Source organism: Centroberyx affinis, unplaced genomic scaffold (assembly GCF_046629955.1).
Source record: "Centroberyx affinis isolate AG114_WGS23_722 - 3 ecotype Tasmania unplaced genomic scaffold, CSIRO-AGI_Caff_v1 ptg004358l_1, whole genome shotgun sequence".
Classification (NCBI taxonomy): Eukaryota; Metazoa; Chordata; class Actinopteri; order Beryciformes; family Berycidae; genus Centroberyx; species Centroberyx affinis.
This window is the reverse complement of record NW_027282054.1, coordinates 2,017-27,613: the sequence shown is the minus strand read 5'-3', so window position 1 is coordinate 27,613 and position 25,597 is coordinate 2,017. Positions and strand designations below refer to the sequence as shown.

At 44.7% G+C, this 25,597-nt stretch overlaps 2 protein-coding genes across 2 annotated transcripts in view; one reads left to right on the top strand and one right to left on the bottom strand.

Annotated features, from left to right (window-relative positions):
* The window catches only part of map1aa (microtubule-associated protein 1Aa), a 41,134-nt gene extending 32,887 nt beyond the window's left edge, over positions 1–8,247 (top strand). Inside the window, exons 5-7 of the mRNA XM_071543617.1 lie at positions 9–7,089; positions 7,231–7,457; positions 8,092–8,247. Of these exons, the coding sequence (XP_071399718.1) occupies positions 9–7,089; positions 7,231–7,457; positions 8,092–8,247 (7,464 nt within the window). The remainder of the gene's footprint in view (positions 1–8; positions 7,090–7,230; positions 7,458–8,091) is intronic.
* Positions 8,248–15,258: 7,011 nt separating this feature from the next.
* On the bottom strand, positions 15,259–25,122 carry ppip5k1a (diphosphoinositol pentakisphosphate kinase 1a). Its single transcript, XM_071543613.1, has 5 exons — positions 25,071–25,122; positions 21,333–21,512; positions 18,792–18,926; positions 18,591–18,704; positions 15,259–17,852 (listed from the first exon to the last, which is right to left on the bottom strand). Exons 1-5 carry the CDS (start codon positions 25,120–25,122, stop codon positions 17,200–17,202), a joined length of 1,134 nt encoding a protein of 377 aa, XP_071399714.1. The 3' UTR covers positions 15,259–17,199.
* Between the last annotated feature and the right edge of the window lie 475 nt (positions 25,123–25,597).

Below are 25,597 nucleotides of genomic sequence, written 5' to 3'. Positions count from 1 at the left end.
GTTCCCAGGTGATAGAGGTCCTGTCCAGGGCGTCTTCAGAGCAGCGGCCCAGGCTAACTGTTTCCTGCCAGGGAGACGGGGGCTGGAGCTCCCTGGGCCACAGCCAGGAGCAGCAGCCACTCCACAACCTTCTGGATTACCGCCTGAACCCCGACCCAAAGCTTCCCGACATGGACGGAGTCACAGAGTTCACTGAGTACGTCTCAGAGACAGTGGATGTCCCATCACCCTTTGACCTCCTGGAGCCCCCTACCTCTGGTGGCTTTCTGAAGCTGTCCAAACCCTGCTGCTACATTTTCCCTGGTGGCAGGGGGGACTCGGCTCTGTTCGCTGTCAATGGATTCAACATCCTGGTGGACGGAGGGTCTGAGCGGAAGTCCTGCTTCTGGAAGCTGGTTCGTCACCTGGACAGGATAGACTCCGTCCTGCTCACCCATATTGGGGCAGACAACCTCCCTGGTATCAATGGGTTGTTCCAGAGAAAGATTGCTGAGCAGGAGGAGGAGCAGACCCAGGGATCTGGCTCCAACACCTATGGTGACTGGATGAAGAACCTGATCTCTCCTGAGCTCGGGGTCGTGTTTTTCAATGTCCCGGAGAAGCTCCGGATGCCTGAGTCTACACTGAAAGTGAAGCGAAGCATTGAAGAGGCATCGCTTACATTGCAGTACCTCAACAAGCTTGGTATCAAGCCAGAGCCTCTCTACAGGGTAGTCAGCAACACCATTGAACCTATCACACTTTTCCACAAACTTGGTGTCGGAAAGTTAGACATGTATGTTCTAAACCCTGTAAAAGAAAGCAAAGAGATGCAGTTTCTAATGCAGAAATGGGCTGGAAACAGCAAGGCCAAGACGGGGATTACGATGGCAAATGGAAAAGAAGGAGAAATATCTGTTCCTTATTTAACATCAGTTACAGCCCTCATTGTTTGGATTCCTCATAGTCCCACGGAGAAGATAGTCAGGGTGCTGTTCCCTGGAAATGCACCACAGAACAAAATCTTTGAGGGCCTTGAGAAACTGAAACACCTGGACTTCCTGCGATACCCAGTGGCTACCCAAAAAGACATATCCTCCGGTGCACCGCCTCCAATCATTAAACAAACTAAAATGAGATCAAGAACTGATAGCAAAGAGAGCCTCAAATCTTCACCCAAACCACACTCTAAAACAAGCAAGAAAGAGACCAGTGGGCAGGAGGAAGAGTCCAAGAGTGATGTGACTAAAGAGAACAAAGTAGAAAAGAAAGAAGAAAAGAAAATCAAAAGTGACAGTGCAAAAGCCACCAAACAACAGAAGAACAGCGAGGTGGCACCTGCGGCAGCCAAATTAGAGAAAAAGAAAATTTCCAAGGAAAAGACTGCCAAGAAGGAAAAAACACCCAAGATGGATGAGAAGAAAGACAAAGAGAAGAAAGAAATCAAGAAAGAAAAAGTAAAGAAAGATGACAACATTAAAAAAGAAGAGAAAAAAGAAAGTAAAGCCAAGGAGGATAAAAAGAAGGATCCAAACAAGCCGGAGCTGAGGAAAATTACCAAACCTGACCTAAAGCCTCTCACCCCTGAAGTGAGAAAAACTCTGCATAAGGCCAAGACTCAGGCCAAGCCCAAGACGGACAAAAATAAAGTTGTGAAAGAGCAAACAAATGAGAAAAAGCCAGTCCCGAAGAAACCCACTGCCACTGAAGAGGTAGCGGCAGCAGCCTTGGCAGACAGGTCCATTGTGTCCTCTCCTGAGGACCTCACAGAGGACTTTGAGGCTCTGAAACAAGATGAGCTCTCCAAACTTAGGAGTGAGCCCATCCAGAATGATGTGATGTCTGGGCATCCAGTTTTCACAGATACTAAACTTCCTTCCATAGTTTTCCCTGATGAGAAAATCACATCCACAGACACTGAGGTTAAGTCTCCTTTGCCCAAATCTCCAGTCGAACAGGGAGAAAACAAGAAAGATAAGGGTGCGTCAGAGCAGGTTGCAGACATGGGACAGAAGGAAGCAAGCAATGGCTTTGACAGGAAGTATGAAGAGGAGAAAATGGAGAAATATGACAAATACCCCACAAAGGACGACATGAAAGACAGATCTAAGAAGAGTGAGAGCTCGGAGGAGGAGGGTGATGTCATTGAAAAAGCCGAACTAGAGGGAACAGAAGATGACGAGGAGATGAAATATAAAACAGAGGAGGCTAAAAAGGAGAAATCTGGAAAAGAGTGGGACACCAAGCCAACTGAGCACAAACCATTATCAACCACATCCCCATCTGGGCAAGCTGCAGCGGCCTCTGCCTCAGAACAGTTCTCCTTCATTCAAGATGAGACCATCCCTGGCTACTCCGAGACTGAGCAGACCATCTCTGATGAGGAGATCCATGAGGACACAGAGGATCGGATCCCACAGCTGCGTTACGATGTGGGTTCCTACGACATCTCTGTACCCGATGTGCCCGGCACCTTTGACTCCATGCATGGTATAAAAGAGATGAGGAGCTCAGCCATGTCTGATATAGCAGATGTCAAACCCAAAGGTTTCATGGGAGGTCATGACCCTGTGCTTGCAGCCTACCCTAGCATCATTGCTGCTCCTCTGGCAGAGGAAGAGCACATCTCCTCAGCAACATCCATCACAGAGTATGACAAACTGTCCTCCTTCGCCACATCCATGGCAGAGGACCAGTCCATAGCGTCAGTGACGGCTCCTCAGACTGAGGAGACTGGGCGGAGCTCTCTCCTGCTGGACACCGTCAACAGCATCCCCTCCCGCACTGAGGCCACCCATGGGAAAGACTATCTCCACTCAGCAGGAACCATCTCTCCCACCTCCTCTCTGGAAGAAGACAAATGTTTCAAGTCTCCCCCATCTGAGGAGTACCAGCCCATTGTTCCTGAGATGGAGGCTGGTGCAAAGGTCAAACCGGTCCATGAAGAAGAAGATGAGGAGGAAGATGAGGACGAGGACCAAACTCCTAACGTTGACATTCCTCTGGGTAAGCTCCAAGAAGGCTACGAACATGCCGCCTCCATGATGCTCCAGGAGAAGGAGAAATCTCCCTCTGCCACCATGGCTTCTCCTCCCTTCTCTACCACACAATATTCTCCCATACAGGCTGACAGAGAAAGCCAGGCTCTTTTTAGTGAAGAGGGGTCAAAGACTGATGTTGAGATGAAGCTTTTCTCACCCCCTCCATCTTTCGCCACTGGGTTTGAGAGCGAGGAAAGATGTCTAAGTCCAGATGACAGCACCATGAAACTGGCCTCACCCACGCAGTCTGTGCCAACAAGCAGTGGTTACTCTCCGACGGAAGAAAAGCCCTATAAGACAGAGGAAAAGGATGACACAGTGAACAACATGAAAGCTGACAAAACAGAAAAATCTGTCACTATTTTAGACAATAGCGCCATTATTGGCTTGCCTGGTGACCCGACAACCATTGAAGGATCTGAAGAATCTGATGAAGATGATGAGGAAGAGGATGACTATTATGTCAAAAAGGATCTGGTGCCCACTGTTCAGGCTAAGCTTATGGAGGAGAAAGAGGGGAGGTTCCTCGACGATGACTACACCTGTGAGGCAAAGTCTCTGAAGACAGAAAAAGACAAAGGACTCTCAGAGGAGGAAGACATCGGATCCAAGTATGTGCAGGATACTCAAGCCAAGGCCTCAGACAAGACACATGTCTCTGGTAGCACAGATGAAAAACCCAAACCGCAAGTGATGTACTCAGATGAAGATGACGAAGAAGAAGACGAAGAAGAAGATGATTTCCCAAGTGGGGTAGGATCTAAGCCCTTATCACCGGAGCAAAGCAAAACAGACTTTAAAAATGACGAAGAGGAGAAAACAGACCATGTAGCATTTAAAGAGCCTGAGAAAAGTGTTCATTTCAGTCTCTATAATTTCCCAGAAAGGGAGAGCAAACCAAAGGGGTCAGAAAGAGACATGAGGCAAGACACCCCCTATGTGCACGGCAAAACATTTTCTTATAGTGACATTTATGACAGCAAAACAAGCTCCATGGACTCAGATTCATATAGACAGGAGTCCTTAGATAAGATGGAGAAAGACAGTGCAAAGAGTGAAATGGATTCACAGAAGCACAAGCCTCCCTCCCCACCCACAGCTACAGACAAGATGTCAGAGAAGGAGGGATTTACCGGCTCTTATGGAAAAGATTTCTCCGCTTCCTCATGGCTCGATTCCAAGAGCACTTCTGCTACACCTCCTTTTGAAAGAGATGACAAAGAAAAGGAGACATTTGAATGCAGCAGAGAGACCCGATTCCCTTCCATGGCTGATAGACCTGAGGCCTCATCCACCACCTTATCATCAGAAAAAGACTCTTTCTCCTTTAAAGGCCAAACTGACAGTACAAAGTCCCCTACATATTCCTCAATGACAGCTTTTGGCGCAGACAAACCTGCTACCACGAGCTACCCTGAGAAGGGAGCATCTTTGGAGATTGACATGCGAAAACTAACAGCAAGGGATGAGGAGGACTATGATGATGATGAAGTTGTCGTTGATGACGATGATGATGATGAGGATGAAGATGAAGAGGAGCAAGAGGAAGAAGAGGAGGAGGACGAAGGTGCTGGTGATTCAGATATTGAGAAAGGGGCCAAAGAGAAATCTGAGAAGGAAGTAAAAAGTCCAATCAGTGAAATGTTTGGCTCAAATAGGCCCGAATTTATGGTTTCTATGGCCGGCTATGGCTATGACAGCCAGGGGAAGCCAAGTACCAAAGAAAGCAGCCCTAGCCCACTCACAAAGGCTGCAGAAGAGGCTAAAGTCGACTCCTCATCCCTCAGTGGGAAGCCTATGGATATAGGGGCTACAGGTTTCTCTGGCTACTCCTCTGGGTTTGAATACTCATATGGAGGTGAAGAGAAAGACTCATTTATATCGAGTCAGACCACAGACAAAGGCAAAGAGGATTTCTCTCTGAAATCAACAGAGGACAGTTATTTCCAGAATGAGAAAGCTGATGCTGAGTTTGAGAAACAGAAGACACCAGACCTTCTGAGTAAGAGGACGCTGGACACAAGCTTCCAATACACCACCACTGCTACTCCAGCTTACTCCTCCTCCTCTGCCTACAGCTACTCCTCCTCCACCTCAGGCTCTCTCTCCACCAGCCGTCAGTTTGGAGAGGAGCTGGAGACGCCTGCCACTGCTGAGCCTCTGTTTGAGTACTCCTCCTTTAAAGATGAACACTCGCTGGTCATGGACTCCCCCTTCTCCAGCGCCGGTGGGGCAAAAGACGAGTATCTGGAAGTGTCTGAGAAGCAGATCACCACCACCACCACCACAGCTGAGTCCACCTCCAGCCTAGCCCGCTTCTCACCCCTCAGCCCCTTCGAGGAGGTCAAGTCCTTCCCCTCGCTCTCTTCCACTGCCTTGACTGAGGACAAGAAGGAGCATACAACTTCCTTAGGTGGAGTTATGGATAAAGGCCCTCAGTCAGACTGCTTCTATAAACCTGAGTGGTCTGCGGGGTCCAAGCTGGACACCGCTGGTGGGTTTGGGGCCTCAGCAGGACCGTTCTCTCAGTCCTCTGAGTCGTCCAGGGAGAAAGAGTCAGCCAGCGCAGCTCTGTTTGGCATCACTTCCTCACCACGCCCAGACGTAGCAGGCAAACATTACTTTGAGGAGACTGACAGCAGTGAGGAAGAGGAGGATGAGGAAGGTTACATGCGTGAGATGACCAAGAGGTCACCTTCCAGCAACCTGGCTGAGAGCCTTTCGTTCTCCGAGAAACCCAGCGCTCCTACCACCAGTGTCAAGACAGGTGCCGCACTGCCTGATGTCCTGAGCTCTTACATGCCCTCACCTCTCCAGGCCAGCAAGCCAGACACAGCCAACGGCCCCACAGAGGTCAGCATGAGCTCCCCTGTCACTGCCGGAGCGGTAGCCAGCAGTGCCGCCTCGGGCCTGGCGAAGGCCGCTGAGCCCAGAGAGGGGCCTGGTTACAGGAGCTCCTATGAGTGGGAGATGGCAAAGCCCCAGATGGGCATGGTTCCCGGAGACTCCCCTCCTCATTACCGCCACGAGGATGAATTTGAAGAGGAGTGTGAGATGGAACCAGAGCGCCCTGCCCGCCCACTCTCTCTCTCCTCAACTGATCAATCCTTCCGCTCTCCATTCTACACAGAGGAGTGCAGCCGAGGAGGGAGGGATGACGATGATGACAGCGACCAGGACCTCGCTGCTGATGCACACATGGGAGCCACCTCCTCTTATACCAGCCGTACCTCCCCAGGATATTCCTCCTCCGAGTACAGGCAGCGCAAAGGGGACCTCTCACCTTCCTTCATCAACCCCTGCATGCAGCACCTGTCCAGCGACGAGGACGATGAGGAGCAAGGACGCAGAAGCGACCAATCACAGGAGGGCGATGAACACGACCTGTCAGTGAAGAGAAGGGCTCACAAACAGCCTCACCATCACCAGTCCCAGAGCAAGGAGAGCAGCTCTCTGCACCAGCCTGGTGGGATGTCAGCAGGGCTCGGTCTGGCTACTGAGGATACTCCGCCAACCTCTGTCAGTGAGTCTCTAGCCTCTCAGTCAGACTCAGATGTGCCTCCAGGCACTGAAGAATGCCCCTCTGTCACTGGAGATGGCAACATGGACTCAGATGAGGATGCAGACTACATGCCTGTAGATAAAGCCTCTGCTATGGGAGCAGGCAGCCATCACTCTGCCTCTAGGAGCCGCGACCCTCCTCCCGCACCCCTCATGGACCCTTACCCTCATCCCCCCCACCCAGATGTTTGCATGGTAGATCCCGACTCTCTGGACAACGACCAGACTCGGGCCCAAGAGGGCTCAGTTAAGAAAGAGCCGAAACCCAAAGGCTTGAAGAAGGCCTCGGGGAAAACCAAATCATCATCTCCAGCCAGGCGCAAGAGGTCTCCCATGCCTGTCAAGCAGACATCCTCTCCTCGCAGCGCCTCACTGAAGAAAAAGGAGGCAGACAAGAGCTCCAGGATGTCTCGTCTGTCGGACGGACAAGGCTCCAGAGACGATGACCTCTCCAGGTCCAGTTACAACCCAGGCAGGGGGCTGACTAACGGTGTCAAGAGCAGTTCTGGTGAGTAAAATTCACAGAAATCCTGAAACCTTTTTAGCTATCAGTGACATTTAACAAAAGAGAATTTACTAACATTTTTGCACGGCAAAGTTTGTACAGGATGGTGAACATATGGACTCTTCTTTCCTGTCTCCCATCCAGGTTCTCAGAAGTCCGGCTCAGCGGTCGCCCCTGGTCTTCCTATTTATGTGGACTTGGCCTACATTCCCAACCACTGCAGTGCCAAGAACGTGGACCAGGAGTTTTTCAAACGTATTCGTTCTGCGTACTACGTCGTGAGCGGGAATGACGCAGGAAGTGGTGAACCTAGCCGAGGAGTCCTGGACTCACTTCTGGAGGGCAAGGCTCAGTGGGGATCAAACTTACAGGTAACATTTCAGAACCTACATCATTTTGCACTCAGTCAAGAGTTAATTTAAGATGATCTACTTATGTATGTTGTTTTTCAGGGTTGAAATTACCTATAGTAAGCACCAAATACTGGTAAAACGTCTATGGCAGATAGATTCATAATGGTCACCTGCGACAAAGGCGGTAACTTTTTGAGACAGTAACATTTGAATACCTTGGTTATATACAGTGTTTGGTCTTGTTCTCAATATTTGTCCCTCCTGGCCAACGTACACTCTCAATGACCATGAGCCAATCAAATCAAAGTAAAACTCTCTGTATCAAAAACGCTCCTGATTGTATATTATGTATATTAATTATTTTGCCAGTAAAATCATTATTAGCAGGTATTTTTAGCAGGTATTAGCAGGTGAGCCAAAAAGCTAACACACACTTGTTTTTTTTAAAGCATTCAATGTGTATTCTGGTTTGACAAAGACAAAGGCACCATACAGTTCTTTATTCTATTCCATTCTATTCTATTGTACTTTGACATCTTTTCCTCCTGAAGTTCTCTTCCAGCTGTATCAGACTTGACATTTCCTGAACTCTTGTCTTTCTCTTTCTCCGTCCCCTCTCCCCACCCATCCCCCCCCCCCCCCCCCCCTCCAGGTGACGTTGATCCCCACCCATGACACTGAGGTGACCCGTGAGTGGTACCAGCAGACACATGAGAGGCAGCAGGAGCTCAACATCATGGTCCTGGCCTCCAGCAGCACCGTCGTCATGCAGGACGAGTCTTTCCCCGCCTGCAAGATCGAGTTTTAAGACCCTTTCCCTTTTCTCTCTCCCCCCCCCCCCTCTCTATGATGCTACACCCGGCTTCCCCAGTGTAGATCTGTTTTTAATTGCTCTTTTCTATAGCCTGATACGCAAATCTGTCTCTGCTTTGGGCACCTACTTGGTCGTTTGGCCTAAAGCCGAAGCAGATCTGGCTACCAGTCTACTCTATTTTTTCTAGATTTTTATTTATTTATAAGCTTGTCTCGGCTATCATCACCATTTGTATTACAAAGGTGCTTTTCTGACAACCATGTCCATGATTATTACTCTATCCTGGGAAAGGGATGAATGCAGTTTTTCTGTCCTTTAACTCATTTTTTCCTAAACCTTTGAGACAATGACTTCTCTTATCTACTGGCCAAGACAATACTTGCTCACTGTGTTACAGTTAGTTAACAGAGGGAAACAGCCAGTTGCTGTAAAAAAAATATCACTTATATTTGGGAAACAATATAAAAGGTGATGCTTGGTTGCTTGTCTTCTAATTGGCCTAAATCAAAGCACAAATTTGCCCTTTGTAACCTTAAAGCCAGCAACATATTACATTTTTCCCCTACTGAGGCCCAGACGTAAAGCTTGTCACAATACAACGGATGAAAATTAAGACGTGTGCTGATTAAAATGACCATTATAGACCGCTAATTGTGGTCATTCTTACTTACTTCTGTCCGTCCGTCATCTAAAACAATGATAGTCCTGTTGTTGAACTTTGTGCCTACTATCGACATAGTGACATAGAAAATGTTCCAAGTAGACTCCAGCGGTCTTTTCAATATGTCTTTTGAATATATTTGCTGTAGCATAGGGTACATCATATTCAAAAGTTGTATTGTAGTAGTGAATCATGATATTTCCACGATTATCTCAAAGTGAAAAATCAATTGTTACAGTACGACCTTCTCAGTGGCTGTTATTTCTTACGGTGGATTCTACTAATGCGTTCTCTCTAATTGTTTCTGTAGTCTTAGCTGTATTCTTTCAGTGTACTTCAAGTTACCATATCATCGCAGTGGACTTTGTTTTGGTGGTGAAGGGCAGGATGCAGAACAGCATACAAGTTCAGATGAGAAGAGGTGTTGACAGAGGCTATGATGTCGTCAGATCTTGGGATTATACCTATTTATATCATTTCCTCATTGCGTTCAAAGCTCATATTGAGGAAAAGAAGACTGTTGCAAGCTGTTACACAAGACAAAACCTCTTCTCGGTCGCTGCGTCGATATGACCTTTATATAAAAGCTGTGTAAAAGAACGAAGAATGTATTCCACTACAGCAATAGGAACATGTGGCTGTGAGGAGAGTTAGACTCGACTGAGTTTCTGTTTGCCTGATGAACAAGATGTGGGCTGGTTTGGTGGACGGTAGAGGTTAGACTGTCACCCACATGTGCCTTTCTGTCCTGGTGTGCTGGAAGGGAGATGTAATGTAATGTAATGTGTATTTGTTTGGCAGATCTATTGCGCCAGAGTCCTAGAAACTTAACGTATATCCATGTGCAGTATATCGGTAGAGGCTTTGGCGAGCTGGTCTCCACTGTTGTTGTGAGCGTGTCAGTTAAGATCATCAGTACACAAAAAAAGCAAAGGTCCAATTTGTACATATTAAGCATAAAATGGCACTTTCTGGCATCAATTCAGTATTTCAGTTACAGCGTGTTCGACTCCCTGGAGCCACTTTTCACCAAGAAGCACAAACTATTCCAAACAGAGCAACCAGTGTGACAACTTGTAATTCTAAAAGTTATAAATGCTCAAACCTAGGATCAGTGTTTGCTGTTGGCTAATTTAGTGACCTAAAATTGCACTGAAAAGTTGCGCTATTTTTATTATTTTGTCTGTTTTTGTATTGATTACTTTTTAATTACTGGAAAAGATAAATGGTGTCCTGATAGCGGTTTTCGGGCGTTTATCTGTGGGACCAGAGCCCCATGTTGTTTTTAGCTACAATCACCTCAGTTCATTGCCTCATTGTTTTTCATTGTACCATTTAAGTTGGTATTTCCAGTGTCAATTTTAATTTCAGTGGTAATTCAGTGGATGATTTTCAGTACAATTTACTAACTTACTGTTATGTGTAAATGTGTTCTAATTTGATATTGATGATTTTATATTTTCTTGGTTTTTGCGTAATTTAATAGATTTTTAACAAGGTTCAAAATCAACTTTCTAACGAATTACAGGACCAACAAGCCGCAACTCGCTGGTGCACATTGGTGCCATTTTACGATCCGCAATGGAAATCCAAATATTCTGCTACATATTATTGCATTTCTTCAACACGTCTAGTGACAAATGCATGTAAATAATGGCTTTGGCTCTTTAATAAGACAACAACAGATTCCAGTGAATGCTGAGCAGAGGGAGCAGAGGTTTTGGGGAAAGACCTGAAACTCGGTGGTTCCGGTTGATTTGAATGTGAAGAAGCAGATTACCTTTACGTTCTCCATGGAGGACTTTGATCTCTTGGTTGCCTTGGTCACTGCGCATCATATCGTACATCTCTATCCCACTGACTCATCAGTTACTGTACACTGGCATTAACAGCAGTGTCCTTACTGTAGCCTGCAACACATTTCAACTCTGTGCAGGGCAGAAAAAGTCTAAACTTTGTTCTTCTTTTGCCATCTACGTCTCCTGCACAGCCTGTGTGTAGACGAACCCACGGCTCCTTTATTTTATCATGGAGAACAAGTCAGTGAGTGGCAGGATGCAGTTTAGTCAGATGACAAACAAACACTACGATTTCTATCTGTAGAGAAGATGGCAAAACAGCCGTGTCTGTCAGACTGAGGTGAGAGGGGTTTAGAGTCAAGGTTCTTCCTGCCTGATGAATTACACAGCTGCATTACTGGCTTTGATAAAACATCATCATGACGTTAGTGTTTTCCTGATAGCAGAGGGTGCAGCCTGTGTACCCACTGTGCTGAGCAGGCAGACACTTCAACCAGAATGACGGTGTGAACAATATAATCTGTGCATTCCTACTAAATACTGCATCCTTCTCAAGGCTAATAATATTAACACGACTCACATATGAGCAGATCACTCCAAAAAAACCAGACTGCCAGACAGAGCGACTCAGCTCACTCTGTCACTACATTTTTATCTAGAGGATTTCCTATTATTCACACTGACTTTTTTCCAGATAAAACTAAATACAAACACGCATAGCAGTTACATTTTCGTATTGTGCAAAAAAAAAAAAAAAAAAAAAGATTAAAAAAAAAAACTGTCTGTGGCATTCGGACTCGTCTGAATCCTGGTGTAAACAAATCATCATGAAGACTGTTGGTTTCCAGTGAGCCCTGCTTGTATGTGCATGTGTAATTTTGAGTTCTCCTGTATTGTAATAGTTAAAGAAAACTGACTTACATAGAAATGCTATTTTAAAAGATGTATATTTAAGAAGCTAAGCTGTCTGGTACTGAGGAGGCACATGTAACCTGGCTGTGCTGTGCTGTAAAGAAAGCATTGTGATCGTTTCCCTCCTTTTTGCTTCATGGTTCTACTTTCATCTCTTGTTTTAAGTGCAATATTCTTCTCTATCTCTCTTTAAAACGCTTAAAGGAAAAAAATTGAACTTCAACAGATTTATTGTAAAAGGGAAAAGTGTGGTGAACACCAATAAAACACATCATTTATTGAGGAAAACGACTCCCTTTTTTGTTGTCTTTTCATGTCGTAACATTAAAATGATATCACTGATCAATATTTTTTCATACAAAAATGATTATTATATTGCATTTTATGGCATTTAAAGTGTAAAAAGGTAGAAAAACGGGAAAATACTTTGGCTTCCGGCAAATAAAAGGCTATGACAAAAAAGAAGAGCACTGATGAAAGCAGGTAGCTGAAACATTTGCTCCTTAGTTCTTTTGTACATATTATATACAGATTCTTTTTTCACTTACACCTTATGCAATAAATTAGTTTGTCTGAACTAAAAAAAATGTTTTTGTTCTATCCTTTTATTTGCAGTGTGCAGAATTATTTTCCCATTTTTCTAGTTAACAATATTTGGATTCTTGCACCTGCGTTACCTTCATCTGAGCGCAACAACCATCTTTCCTTTTGTCTCAGAGTAAAAAAGTAACATAAGATCAATGATTTTCTTAAAACATAAAAAAAGCATAAAGGGCAAAGACAATACCAGAAACACCCCCAAAAAATACAACATACAGGTACAGATATAACATTTCAAGTATAGATATAGCCAATGTGTCAATGTGAGAAAAATGATTAAAATTCTTTGTTTTAGCTTCTATCATTTGTTAGAATGGATCCTATAAAGTGTGTGGGTCTTCAGTCTCATTCACCACTCTACAGACTGCTGCTCCCCTTCCCAGAAGCCTCTGAGTTCAGGCATGATGTAATGCTGCAGGGCCGGAGGGAGTCTGACAGAAGAACAGTGTGCGGTTTGTTCTGCCAGGTTGTAAACTCTTTTCCACAGTTTGAAAGTCCACAGAGTGGGAAGCTTCAGAAGTGAAGCATCTAAGCCCCTGCTGCAGCCATTTCACATATTTATCATGCAAAACAACATGAACAGAGCCAGCCGTGATTCACGGAGCATCAACTCTCCTCTTTTTGTTTTGCAGCTGAGAAAAGCAGCCACTGTTGTGTCTTTGTGAAGCAGATAGTGTGCTGGAAGAAAGGAGCCGGGGATTGTCCCGAGGCATGCTGGGAGTACAATCCCCGCTTTGAGAGGCTGCTGAATGAGCACCAGGCTGCTGAATAGCACTGCTGGCACCGGCTGAATGGACGCCACGATGACATCACCTCCAGCATCACATGGGCAGGGTGAAGCAACAGATGTTACCAAGGGACACTTTCCCCTTTCTTTCTGTTATACTGCCGTTTTTTTGTTGTTGTTGTCTTTTCTTTAATGAGATGCGGAGGTGGGGACTTGAGTCACACGACTTGGACTCGAGTCACAATTTTATTTGCGTAAGGCTTGACTTGGGTTCTGGTGACTTGGGGCTCGACTTTGACTTGTACTTTGATGACTTGAAAAGGTTTCTAAAGTCTTGACTTGAGATCTTGTGTTTGTGTAAATGACTTAGATTGAAAGTGATGAGATTTGTTCCAGCAGACGACTGAATTTAAATTCTGTTTTCTGAATTTGTATGGAATGATTGAATTTGTTGAAGTTGAAACTGATTATAGAAATCAAACTCATGATGCTCTTACCAAGTTTTTATCCTATTAAAATCATATTGCATTGAAAAGTCCTAGATATTTAGTTTTCTTTAAGATATTAAATTGTAATGGACTCTTGATTTGTTCTGACTTGACTTGCTGTTCTACATTTAGACCTGTGACTTGACTTGAGACTTGTGCCTCAAGACTTGAGACTGACTTGGGACTCAAGCAACGTTGACTTGGTCAGCAGACTCTGTCCGGGCCAACACAGATACTGCAGATAATCAAACCTGTGTGGCAGTATGCTGTTTAATGTTTTATGCTTTAATTTTCTTTCTATTTGTTTTGCACTAGAGGGAAATCACTGGATTGAACTTTACAGTCAGTGATTCTGGTAAACATTTAAAATGCACTACAGCAACCCGGCATGGTGTTCTCATCTGCCAGAAAACACTCACTTATGATAATGTGCAGTGTGTCAGCACATAAACGCACTGCGGCTTTCAAAAGATGGGAAGACCTCTCATATTAGCCTTCCATGAATCGTTTCAAAATTCTTTACTTTCCTTCTACTCCTTTACTATCTATTTTCTTCTACAGTAGAGCAATGACATAAACAGCTAGATGCTGCATTGGACTGATATATTGGGTGTGATGTGTCCACACCAAATTCACCCAACTGCAAAGAGATGAAACCACTGACTGACTAATCAGCCGATCTTTTATCCTTTTTAACTTTTCGGTAACACTTTACAATAAGGGTCACTAAGTTAAGTTAAGTCTTAATTAACAGTTAACTAATGTGTCTGGTAATCATTTACTAATGGTGTTCATGTTAACTAAGGTATTAATTTATACATGATTTAATAGTCATCTTTATAAACTATTAAATAATGTATAAATTAATATTTTAGTTAATACCAACTTTTCTTATTAAAGATATTTCTGTGTTGTTACTTTATGTGTCATGAATCTAATGCTTATTTAAACTTAGGTGCACAAAGCAAATTCGAATTGTAGACAATAATTCTCGGCATTCTACTACATGGCACATGGAACAGGAGGATTATAAATGGCTGACGCTGTGCTGAATGTAACACGCTCTGTATGGATCAAAATCATAAACACATCTCACGTCTCAAGCTTTATGTACGATCAGGCTGAACATCGCTCTGCCTTCACAGTGACCTTCACAGGAACAGCAGCACAGCGTGATAATGCTGATTCCAGGCATCTGGCTGTAAGGTTCACTGGACAGTGTAACGCTATCTGACCTCAGAGAAAATGCTTGTGTACTGTTACAGTTATTAACCTGTCAGAGTCTGATGTCTGAGTAATATAATCAGTGGGAAATAAGACACCGTGAGATATCGCCTCGTGAAAACCTGATGTCCTGTTTGTCACTTTTGTGGATCCATCTCAGCTGATTTGTAAACTTCAAGGAAAAATCCACCCTTCAATACTTTTACACTGTTAGAAATCATCTCTGAAGTGTTGTAATTTAGTTTTTTGGTGAACCCACTTGCTTCGTCAACTTCTACTTCAGTTAGTGATTTCCTACGTTTCCCAGGATGCCTTTCGACGACCTGAGAACGGGCCTGAAATCCCTGTATGATTGTTGAACGTCTCTTGGTGCAAAATGGCGGCTCTAGAAAGAAGCCCTCGCTCTTTGATTCTGAGGGACTGACACCAGTTGCAGGTTTTTCTGCTGTTGAACTCCATTATAGCGGCTGGAAATATCTACACCAAACAACAAAATGGACATAGCTGTTTTTAACAGTTGAAGTCTCTAGGGTGGATTTTCCCTTTAATGATCTTCGTAAAACCAAAACCAAAAGATCGATTACACACCGATGATTCTGATCATTCCAGAAGGACATTTTATTCACAACATCGTTATGTTAGAAAGAAAACTGCATTTGTAGAAATGGCAAAGCCCAGGAGTTCGTTCTACCCACTTACACTAGGAGTTGAGGAAAACACGCATAGTGCATCTGAACTGAAGTTGTGTTCTAGGCCAGGTTGAAACATCAGACCTTTCAAATCTAAGTGCATTTCAATTCCCAAAGCTTTCATAAGAGATGCTGCAGAAGCTCAGCAGGGAGTTCTCTATTAGATTACCAAGTACACAGTTAGTTGATTCATCCTCGCTGATTAAAAGGTGGATCTCCCAAACCAAAATGAAGCAGGTTTTAAGCAGAAACAGTATCGCCCACAGAGAAAGCCCAAGACGCTACAGACACAGGATCAGATTGTCGTTTTTGTCCGTACAGCTGCAGGCCGCTGACACGATGCGTCACTAATGTCATCTCAACAGTACATCATGATGAAAACATCAAATCCCAGCAATTTAAATACAGAATCTCATTTCAGCTTAGTCTATCTGTACAGCCTCATAAGCATGTGCCTCCCCCCGCTGCCCCGCCGCCCCGCCCCACACACAAACACACACACCTTGCTACATAATTGCAGTATTGTGCTTGCCACAATAAAACCACAGAAAACCATCTAAAATGCCCCACCTGTTTGTTCAGTGATAAAATGACAGATTAGCTTTCAGATTTCAGATTTTCTACATAATGAGGTGATTTTACAAAAATATACAATAGCTATGGTACAATTTAAATCTGTTTATCTGACGCAGCGGCATTAAAAAATACCAAACATTTCCAAGATGCAATTTCAAAATAAATATACTTTTCTCTCTCTATGATTTCCTAATGATTATATTAAATCTTAGATGAGGCTTAAGGACTTTGGCAGTAAGCAGTGCACATATGGTTGACCTGGAATTTGAACACTTCTATTTTACTGGCAGTAATAGAGCTTGGGCTGCTGTCATTCAACAGCTGTAACTCTGCGTTTCAGCTTTTTAATTAAAATCACCACGGCGGGTTCTAAACATGCAGCACCACAGAAGCACAGTAAAGGACGAACGCCGGCATTTGCTAAAAACAAAAGAACCGAAAAGGGCAATCAGCCAGCTACCGATTGTAATTTCTGACACGTTCACTTCTCACTTATTCTGCATGTCACTGCCTGTGTTTTTCATTAAAGCAGCAAGTATACAAGTCACTATATCCCATCATACACAGGGAAACAGGAAGGTCTCGGTTCATACAGCTGGGATAACTATTTTAAGACTATCCCCATGCCAGAAAACAAACCCCAACTCCGCCACCTAATGGTGTCGGCAGATCTGAAAAGAAACATGATGGAAACAACAAGGTTAAGGCTTCACCTACTGTGGCTTTTCAGGGGGCAGAAATCCATGAGTAACAAGGACAAAAGGGAGTTTACTGTCAGACGTTGCATGATTTAAAGAAAGGGACGTGTGCAACAGCATGGAAGCAACAGCAACACAGAGACTTTCAAGTTAAACACGACTTTAAAGCTTCACTTTACAACAAGTGGCTTTCTACAGCCTAACAGATAAATGGACTGTCAGAGGAGGCTCAGTGGTGCCACCGGTGTGTCACCAGTGATTTTCAGAGGCATTGAGCAGTACTACACTGAGCCTAGTATACAGAGCTGCTCACACATAACTGTGGCCTGAAGCCTGAGGATCAGCTGCCCATCCATAATTACCAAACATACAGTCAATACCAAGCCAGAGGAGAGGAAAGGCTCAGTCTGCTGTAGCTCACTACAATGCCCCGCTGCTCACGATCGAAAACAAACACGCTCTAAAAGTTACAGTAGTTATAGCAGTCACCAAAAGGAGTTTCTGACAGGCGTGTAGGCTTTGAGGAAATGTAGGCTTTTATTCTGTAGTTCTCCAAGCCCCAGGAAAACCCCCTAAGGCTCTGCCGCTGTGTGAGTGGCTCCGACCTCCAGCGGCGTCCCGGGATGGGAGAGGCCGCCCGGACTGTCCCGCCACAACTCCACCGACTCCTGGGTGTCGAAGAACTCGTCGGGCCCCTCGGGAGACTGGGGCGTCTGGGAGCTGGAGCCGGCCTCGCTGCTGCTCTCTCTGAGCTCCAGCAGCACCGGGAGAGAACCGGGCAGGACGCAGTAGCCGTCCATCCGACCCAGGGAGAGTTCAGCGAGCGGGGAGCAGGGCGGTCTCGGGCCGGGGTCTGGAGTTTCATCCCCGGAGGCTTCCGATGCAGCGGGCGCCTCATCCGGCTCCTCCTGCATGCGTTCGGGACTCAAGGACTGGTGACTGGTATCGGCACAGCGCTCAGCAGCGTCCTCTGGTGCGTTACCGGGAGACAGCGGGTCTTCCGTGGGGCTAGTCGGAGTAGAAAGCTCAGGGCAAGTCGGGTCGAGAGCTTGCGAGCCGACAGCGGGTGCAGCCTGGGAGGAGATGTGCTGACAGGAGTGGGCTTCCTCGCTGCTCTGGGGGGTGAGGGAGACCTTGTCGCTGAAGCTGAAGCGAGGGGAAGTGTCTGCAGTGGTGGGAGAAGACGGCCCGGCGCTGGACACTGTACTGGACGGACCGCTGCTGTCTGCAGGGACAGAAAACAAACTCATCGTACCAGGATAAATGAATGAGAACACAGAGACCAGACAGAACAAACAAACTTCAAAAGTCAAACAGTCAAAAGTTTGGACACATGCATTTTTCTTTATTTTTTATATTTTACACGGAATCATGCAGTGACCAAAAAAGTGTTAAACAAATCAAAACTATCTTATATTTTAGATTCTTTAAAGTAGCTGCCATTTGCCTTAATGGAAAGGCAAAGGCTTTGGAAAGAAATTCATACATAGGATCAACTTCGCTATTTATATTTGTCTAAGAAACAAATTTCAAGCATTTAAGCATAAGCCTTTAGATCAAAATGGCTTTAAGAGAATGAAAAACATGTGTGTCCAAACTTTTGACTGGTAGTGTAGTATCTCTAGGCATTAAGTTCAGCACTGACAAAAATACAATCTTTACACAGTGAATAATTAACAAGTTATGGGATTTCATTTGCAAGAAAAAACATCATTAAAAGACCAAAGCGTTTTGTGTCTTCAAGCTTCTCCGTTCACTGGGATCGGCAGAGAAGTGGGTTACAAAACATGACAAGAAAAGCAGTGACAGGGAGTAAACTGGGAACCCGGTTTAGCAGAGACTGTAATGGGCGACTTGTATTCCATAAATAATCCACAGAGGCCTGAGCAACCGAGCAAGCCAAGAGTGGCCAACCTAGAAGTGTCAAATCTGGGCGTTAACGAGGAGACGTGGTGATACTCACACCAAGGAGGTCTGTCGGAACGAGACCTGAGAGAGATGGAGGAAGACAGGACTCTCTGAGGGATGTACGAGTCCACCGACGGCTGGTTCTGGGTGTCAAACATGGCGGACAGAGCTGCGGGGATACAGCGAGGACCACGGATCAAGAGTGCGCGCTAATGAGCGAGGAATGCTAATTCTGACATTCGTGTTCGCCTCTTACCTCTGGTCCTGGAGTGTGCGTCCCCTGCATTCTCACAGATGGCAGTGAGGAACTCGTTGACTTGTTTGAGGGACAGGGAGTTGTGCAGCGTCTCCAGGGGATAGATGGAGGGCACCATGGAGCAGCCCTCGAAACCTGCAGCACAGAGAGACACCGGGCCCACAGGAGCGTCAGCCTCAGTTAGCCTGGACCAGCAGAAGGGGGGGAGCAGGCAGAACCACTTCCACTTCCACCCAACACTACCACCCCAGTGCCACCCGTAAGCCTCCATACACTTGGCTCCAGTCTAGAATCTCACCTTTCAGATCTCGCTTGGTGAAATCAGGTATAATCACGTCGGTTCGTAACAGCTAAAAAACTACTAGACCTACTGTGAATCCCTGCCAGCCTCTACTCGGTTCGTTTCCACACAGGCAAGTCGCAGAAACCCATGCTACATGTCCATACAACATGAAACCACAACAAACACTTGACAGGTCTACACGTCTTTAATGCCTCACTCCGTTTACAAAAGCAAGCAGATCTCAAGAAAAACATACCGTTCGTCTTTTGTCAAGCAGTCCTTTCTAGTCAGTCCAAACACCATCACACTGCAGCTCTAACAGCACCATACAGCAGTCAAAGCTGTCCATACTGCAGCAGAAGTCCGACAGATTTATTGAGAGGCAGTTCATCCACTGTTAGTTTACGATCAGTGCGCATTTCACATCAATCGCGGAGAGAGCCGTTTACAGTCACGCAGCACCAAACCACACCTCGTCTAGGTTATCTAAACCTCTGAAGATGTTTTTACTATGTTCAACTGCAAAGCCACTCGGGGTGTGAGTATAACACAGATATACAGGCAAACTCACATGCTGGTTAGAGTTCAAATTAAACTCAAACTGAACTGTTGGGGGCACCGATTCCAAATTCAGACCACACATTTGAATGTTAGCTCGATTACTGATACCACTTTCCACAATGAGTATTGAACAATCATGGGTGTGCAGGCTAGTAATACTGGATTATCGGCATATACAGTAGGATCCACTATCTCTAGTGCGAGTTAAACATTTTTATAATCATCCTGAAGGCAGTGTGATGCTGAGATGGTGCCGCACCGATGGCAGCAATCTGTTTTTATGCTGTGTAAAAATGCCAATATTCAAATACAGTCACACCAATAAATCATGTTGTAAAGGTGCCACTGCGTCAATATGTCACTATGTGCAATATCTTGATTTATATTGTGTATATGGAGGAATATGCACATATGGATTCATAAAATAGGTTTCTTTTGTTTGATTTCTCTAGTGAATATGGGGAAGGACACAAAATTTCTATAGTTTTAATTCTCACTGTGTCGAATGTTGATAGGAATAGCGTTCAATCCTTGTGATCACTGTGTTATACAGTATGGTGACATGTCAGTAGGTCAGGTGATTGTAGAGGAGGGCGATTATACTATTCACTTCTCTTTTTAGCTTCTATTATTGTTATGTTGTTGCTGCTGTGGTGACAATTCCATTTCCTACCAGGATTAATAAAGCACCCGTCCCATTCCTTTACCCTATCTGGGAGCAGGAACGGGCCTCACTTGTGCATATTCTCATACCTACTAGGGTAATTTGTCGTCACTGACTTAACATAAAATACGTAATCAAAATTGTGTTGCTGTTTCATTGTGTGCATAATTACTACCTGCTACTACACTCGTGCCAGATTGTCTTGTATTGGAACAGCTTGCAGTAAACACACGATGCAGCAGCCATTGTTATGGAGCGTTGTTACATGTAGTTCTGTGAGTGTACATGTGTGTTTAAGAGGGAGGGAAAGGAGGAAGAGAAAGCAAAGGACCACAACACAGGGTCTGAAATTAACTTTGAAACTACGCTTCAAAATGTTCTCTTACATGTGAATTCTGCTGCACTTCATGATGAATTACAAACTTGATTTGTGGTATAAGTCAGTGAGCAAGTTTTAAATTAACATACAGCACCTGATTCTACTCACAACATAGTACTGAAAACAGGCAGGGTGACATATTTCTATGAAAAATCTATATTAATTGTTTTGGACAGTATAATATATTCTAGGCAGGTAATTTTTTGTAGTTTACCAGCCCTTGGCACTGACATCAGGTGGCCAGTTAGACTTGTCTCTTAACTTGTTTTCGAGTTCCATGAAAACTCACAAAATGTGGTTTCTCATTTCATTAGCTTTAACGAACTCCATCTGATGAGCAAAATTACAAACTCTGTGCTACGACTCCTGTGAGGGTTTACAGATTAGTGTGAGGGGGAAAAAGCTAGAACACTGCAGAGGGCGAAGGACAGCGGTTGCTATAGCGACACAAATGCCCCAAAATCCAATGATGAAACAACTCACACCACTCCAGTTTGGCAATCTGCATAATCACAGCATCAGGCAAGCATGCAGAAACATCAAGGGGCAAAAGCACAAGAGCCAACTGCAGAACAAGCACAGTCCCAACTAAACCGTGAGCGGCGGTTTGACGGGGCCGAGGTAAGGAGGAGGGCGGGGGGGCCAAGGGCTGACCGTAGAGGTACTCTAGGGGGTCCTGGCCGGAGATGAGCCAGTTTCGGAAGAGGCGGAGGTGGTAGGAGCACTGGTGGAGGTGGTGGGCCAGCGCCCCGTCCAGAGGGAGATGCCGGCCCAGGCTGAGGTCGGTGGAGAAACGCCTCAACAACTGGGCCACATGGTGCTCCTCCAGAGGCTCTGAGGAAGAAGAGGGACAGCGAGGAAGGACAGAGCAGTGGAGGAGGAGGAGGAGGAGGAGGGGGGACAGTGCAGAGGAGATGAAACGATAGAATACAAACTGGGAGGAAGGGACAGATGAGAGGACAGAAGAAGTACGATACAAATGAGAGGTGATGAGATGTAGAGAATGAGAAGGTGGGAGGTAAAGTGAGGAAGGGATACGTAAGAAGAGAGGGAAGGCAGGGGGTTGTGGTGGTGTATGTGTGTGTGTGTTTTTTTTTTTTTTGGGGGGGGGGGGGGGGAGGGGATGATGAAAGATGCAGCCAATAGCTCATCCTGGCCACCAGACAGCGAAAGAGCAGCAAATCACATTCAAGCAATATTTTACGCTAAAAACCATCCAACGGCAACACAACCTCTGCAGAACCTCTGCAGAACCTCGACCGTTCCAACGTCACAAGCAAAGCTTAGAGCAAGAGACTGAAAACAGGGACGTCACTTTGCTCCTCTGCAGAGTCTCAATGAATCCCTTACTTCAAAATGTCTAAATATCTGAGTAAGAAAGCTGCTACTACGAAAAAAATCGATCCATTTCATACTGAGAACCCACGGAGGAGCAACTGTGATATGACAATCATCAGCTACATTTACAATAAGCAATAAAGACCACAAAGTGTTTATCAAAATGACAATTCAAAAACTTAACACAGTCTTGCAGCCACCCATTCAGTTTCGCTCGCCAAAATAATAATAGAACAACACACTGTGGAAGCTGTTAAACATGCAGAGAAAGCTTGTTGCCACATTAAAATCGATTAAGATAATCGATTTCGTTGGATAATCGATTTTGTTTCTGTGAAGATGCGGTTGGATGTCGGGCGTAAACAGGCAGCTGCAGCGCCGGGCTGTCGTACCTGTCACCGCCCACCACAGAGACGGAAACACTGCTATGGCAGACGTGTCATCCTGTGTTCCTAAAGTGAATGATACATATACAGAAAAACATACTGAGCTAAATATAGTGTGTGGAATTCCAATTAGGACTGAACGAGTTTGCATGGTATTATACTTAAAGAGGAACTAAACCCCAAATCTGTGTAAAGCCTGACATCTAATGGTAATAAGCGTGAAACTGAAATTGCCATCTGCTATTGGCTGATCTTTTGTGCCAAATGATGTCACCACCCGTTGAACTCTGCAGAAGGTGACACCACCTGGAACCAAACATCAGCCAATAACCAATCTCGGAACCCATTGTTTACAGTCCGATTAGCAACTTGAGACGCGAGAATGGAGTTGGAGTTGAGTACAATACACAAACATCGATACTTTTTGTAGGTGTTTTAGGTCCAGACGACATTTCGGCTAATCTCTATAAACAGATATCTGCATATGAGACGTCGTCTCTCAACTCCGACTCGTCTCAAGTTGCTAATCGGACTGTAAACAATGACCGGCTCACGGAAGAGGAAGTCTTGGCCCGGATGTCCACTGGCCACACCGGAAACCCCGAAATATTGGCCGTCGCCCCCAGAGTCTAATTGTCGTCAGACCGATAGACGATGGGTTCCGAGATTGGCCAATAGCAGACGGCAATTTCAGTAGCACGCTTTTTTCCATCAGATGTCAGGTTTTACACAGATTTGGGTTTGGGGTTTAGTTACTCTTTAAGTATTCATTTAGTCGGGTAATTTGAGTTAAACACTGCAGCCGATCCAGGACGATCATGTGTTTGTAAGGGCTCCTGGTTGTTTTCAGTGAGAAAATTGCATCAGATTGCTGTCAATTGTGAGAACTCAGCTGACAATGAAAGCACGAGGCAGGTATCACACACAGTTCACCACTCTCCCTGATAACAGACAGCTTTCACAGCCACTCTCCACCGGCACACTGCACGAACACAACAATATTCAGCGGAAGCAACAGTTCAATGCACAAAAGAAAGAGAACTTTCCGTATCTGCAGGCAAACCGTCTATGTCTTGGTTATGTATTCAACCCAGACACCGTGACATGACTCGACACGCAGATTCTTGACTGACCATCGCTTGTTCATTTGAACCATTCGAACCAGTCCGTTTTCCAGCAAAAAAAGGGTAAGAATAATAGAGAAAAGGTGTTGCTTTAAGTTCAGACCATACAGCTGAGTGATACACACTGACAATGTAAGATCTGCTGCTATAGTAACATACAAATTCCCACTGTTTACGCCCCCCTGCCCTCTGACCATCCATACTTAAGTGATCAAAAATCAATAAAATTAGCAATGTGCAAAGTAGGAGACATTTTCAAAACCAAAGAAAACATCAGAAATGTTCATTAAATAATCGAGTTGAACATTTGCCCTCGTTTTGGGTCTTGAACGCGCCTCACACCCACATTTGTGCACTGAAAACATTGGGAGGCATGTGAACCTTCAAAAAGAAAGATCAGTCAGACGTCATGACGGACGCACATACAGTAGGAGATGGGATGAGCAATGCTTTAACCCTTTCCCAGTTTAATTAGTATTGATTCTGTAAATCCAAGTAATACAGGCAGCAGTGATAAAATCATTACTGAGTGAGAATCGATGGGGCCGAGGTCAAAGAAACAGGGGAAGGGTTAAACATTGGTGTGCTGCTGGTGGCGTTTTCACAGATGGGTTCAATTCACATCCTCAAAGATGGTCACATGTGCACATTTTAAGTAATTACTTTACACACACACGCACACACACGCACACACACATCTATCCACTGAAAAATACTCATCATTGGGTGATGGTGACAAATTTACAAACTTTATGCAGGATGTTACACAGGGTTCCCACCCTTGGCTCAGTGTCAAATTCTATGATTTTAGTTCCTGGTATGGTTATGCTGCTTTTTTTTTTTAAAGATGAAAATAGTTTGAAAAAGGGACAATGAAGTTTTTTAAAGCTTTAAAAGGGATGATGGGTCTGGTTGCTAGTACAGAACCAAAGGGTTTACTAATTAATGAAGTTATTCAGTTTCTCCACTAACAAAAAACGGTGTGATACCTTCAACATCTTGTTACCTACAGAGATTATTTTTCAGATGACCTGCAGCTTTGAATAAATAAACGGTGCTTTCAATCCCAGATTTTAAACATTTTGAGTCCGCTGTAAACCTGACTCAGCCTTGTGGTAGAGAAGTAGCCATTTAATGTTAAGAATGATAAATACCAAGCCGATATCTAATATAACTGTGTGTGAACGAAGCTGAAGTTTAGTTTCTGGTGTACTCCTATGTTTGTAAAATCCCCTGATATTCCCTGGCATTCTCTGTCTGGAGAACACTATATTCTTCTAAATGATATTCCTCATATTCCATGACCAGTGGGAACCCTGGTTAGAAAGAGAATGTGAGGTAGTTAGAAAAGTAAGAGTCCAAGCATATGGGGAGACAAAAAAAAAACAAAAAAACAGAAACAGACTGAAAACCTGGAATGCTGGAGGGCCATGGCAGTAACCATGTGAAATAAAACTCAAAAAAGGTCAAAAAGCAAAGTTTCAAGACATGCAAGACAAAGGGAGGTGAAGAAGTGGAAATATACTTGAAAGAAGCAGACGTACCATTAGTCGGATGCTTTGCAAACGACACAGAAAATCGTTTTACTGCCGGCATAGACAACAACTCTGAAATAAAAAAAGTTCACTAGTGTTACCATGAGCCACAGCAACGGACAGCATATTGAATCAATCCCTACTCTTTTCTGATGTGAACGCAACAGTGGGAAGAAGAATCAAATGCTGCTACACAAATGAGTAGAAGAACAAATATCTGTTGCAGTTTATGAAGAAGCTCTGACTGAGCGGCCAGGAGGAAGTTCATGCTCAAATACAGGAGTGTTTTTTTTAGGGAAACACATGGGTGAAATATCTTCTGGTGGCAAAATGAGATGAAATGATTTCAATTTAGGAGATGAAGACAAAACGGTGAGACGAAAAAAAAGGTGTTTGATATCCAGATCTACTTCCCGTTTTCCCTTTCCCTTCTTTCTGCTTGAGATCTAACCATGCAGTGCAGCGGCGAAGTGCACGATTGTCCCAGTAAATAGTTCCATAAATGCCATTCAGCCTCTCTGCCATGTACTGTGACA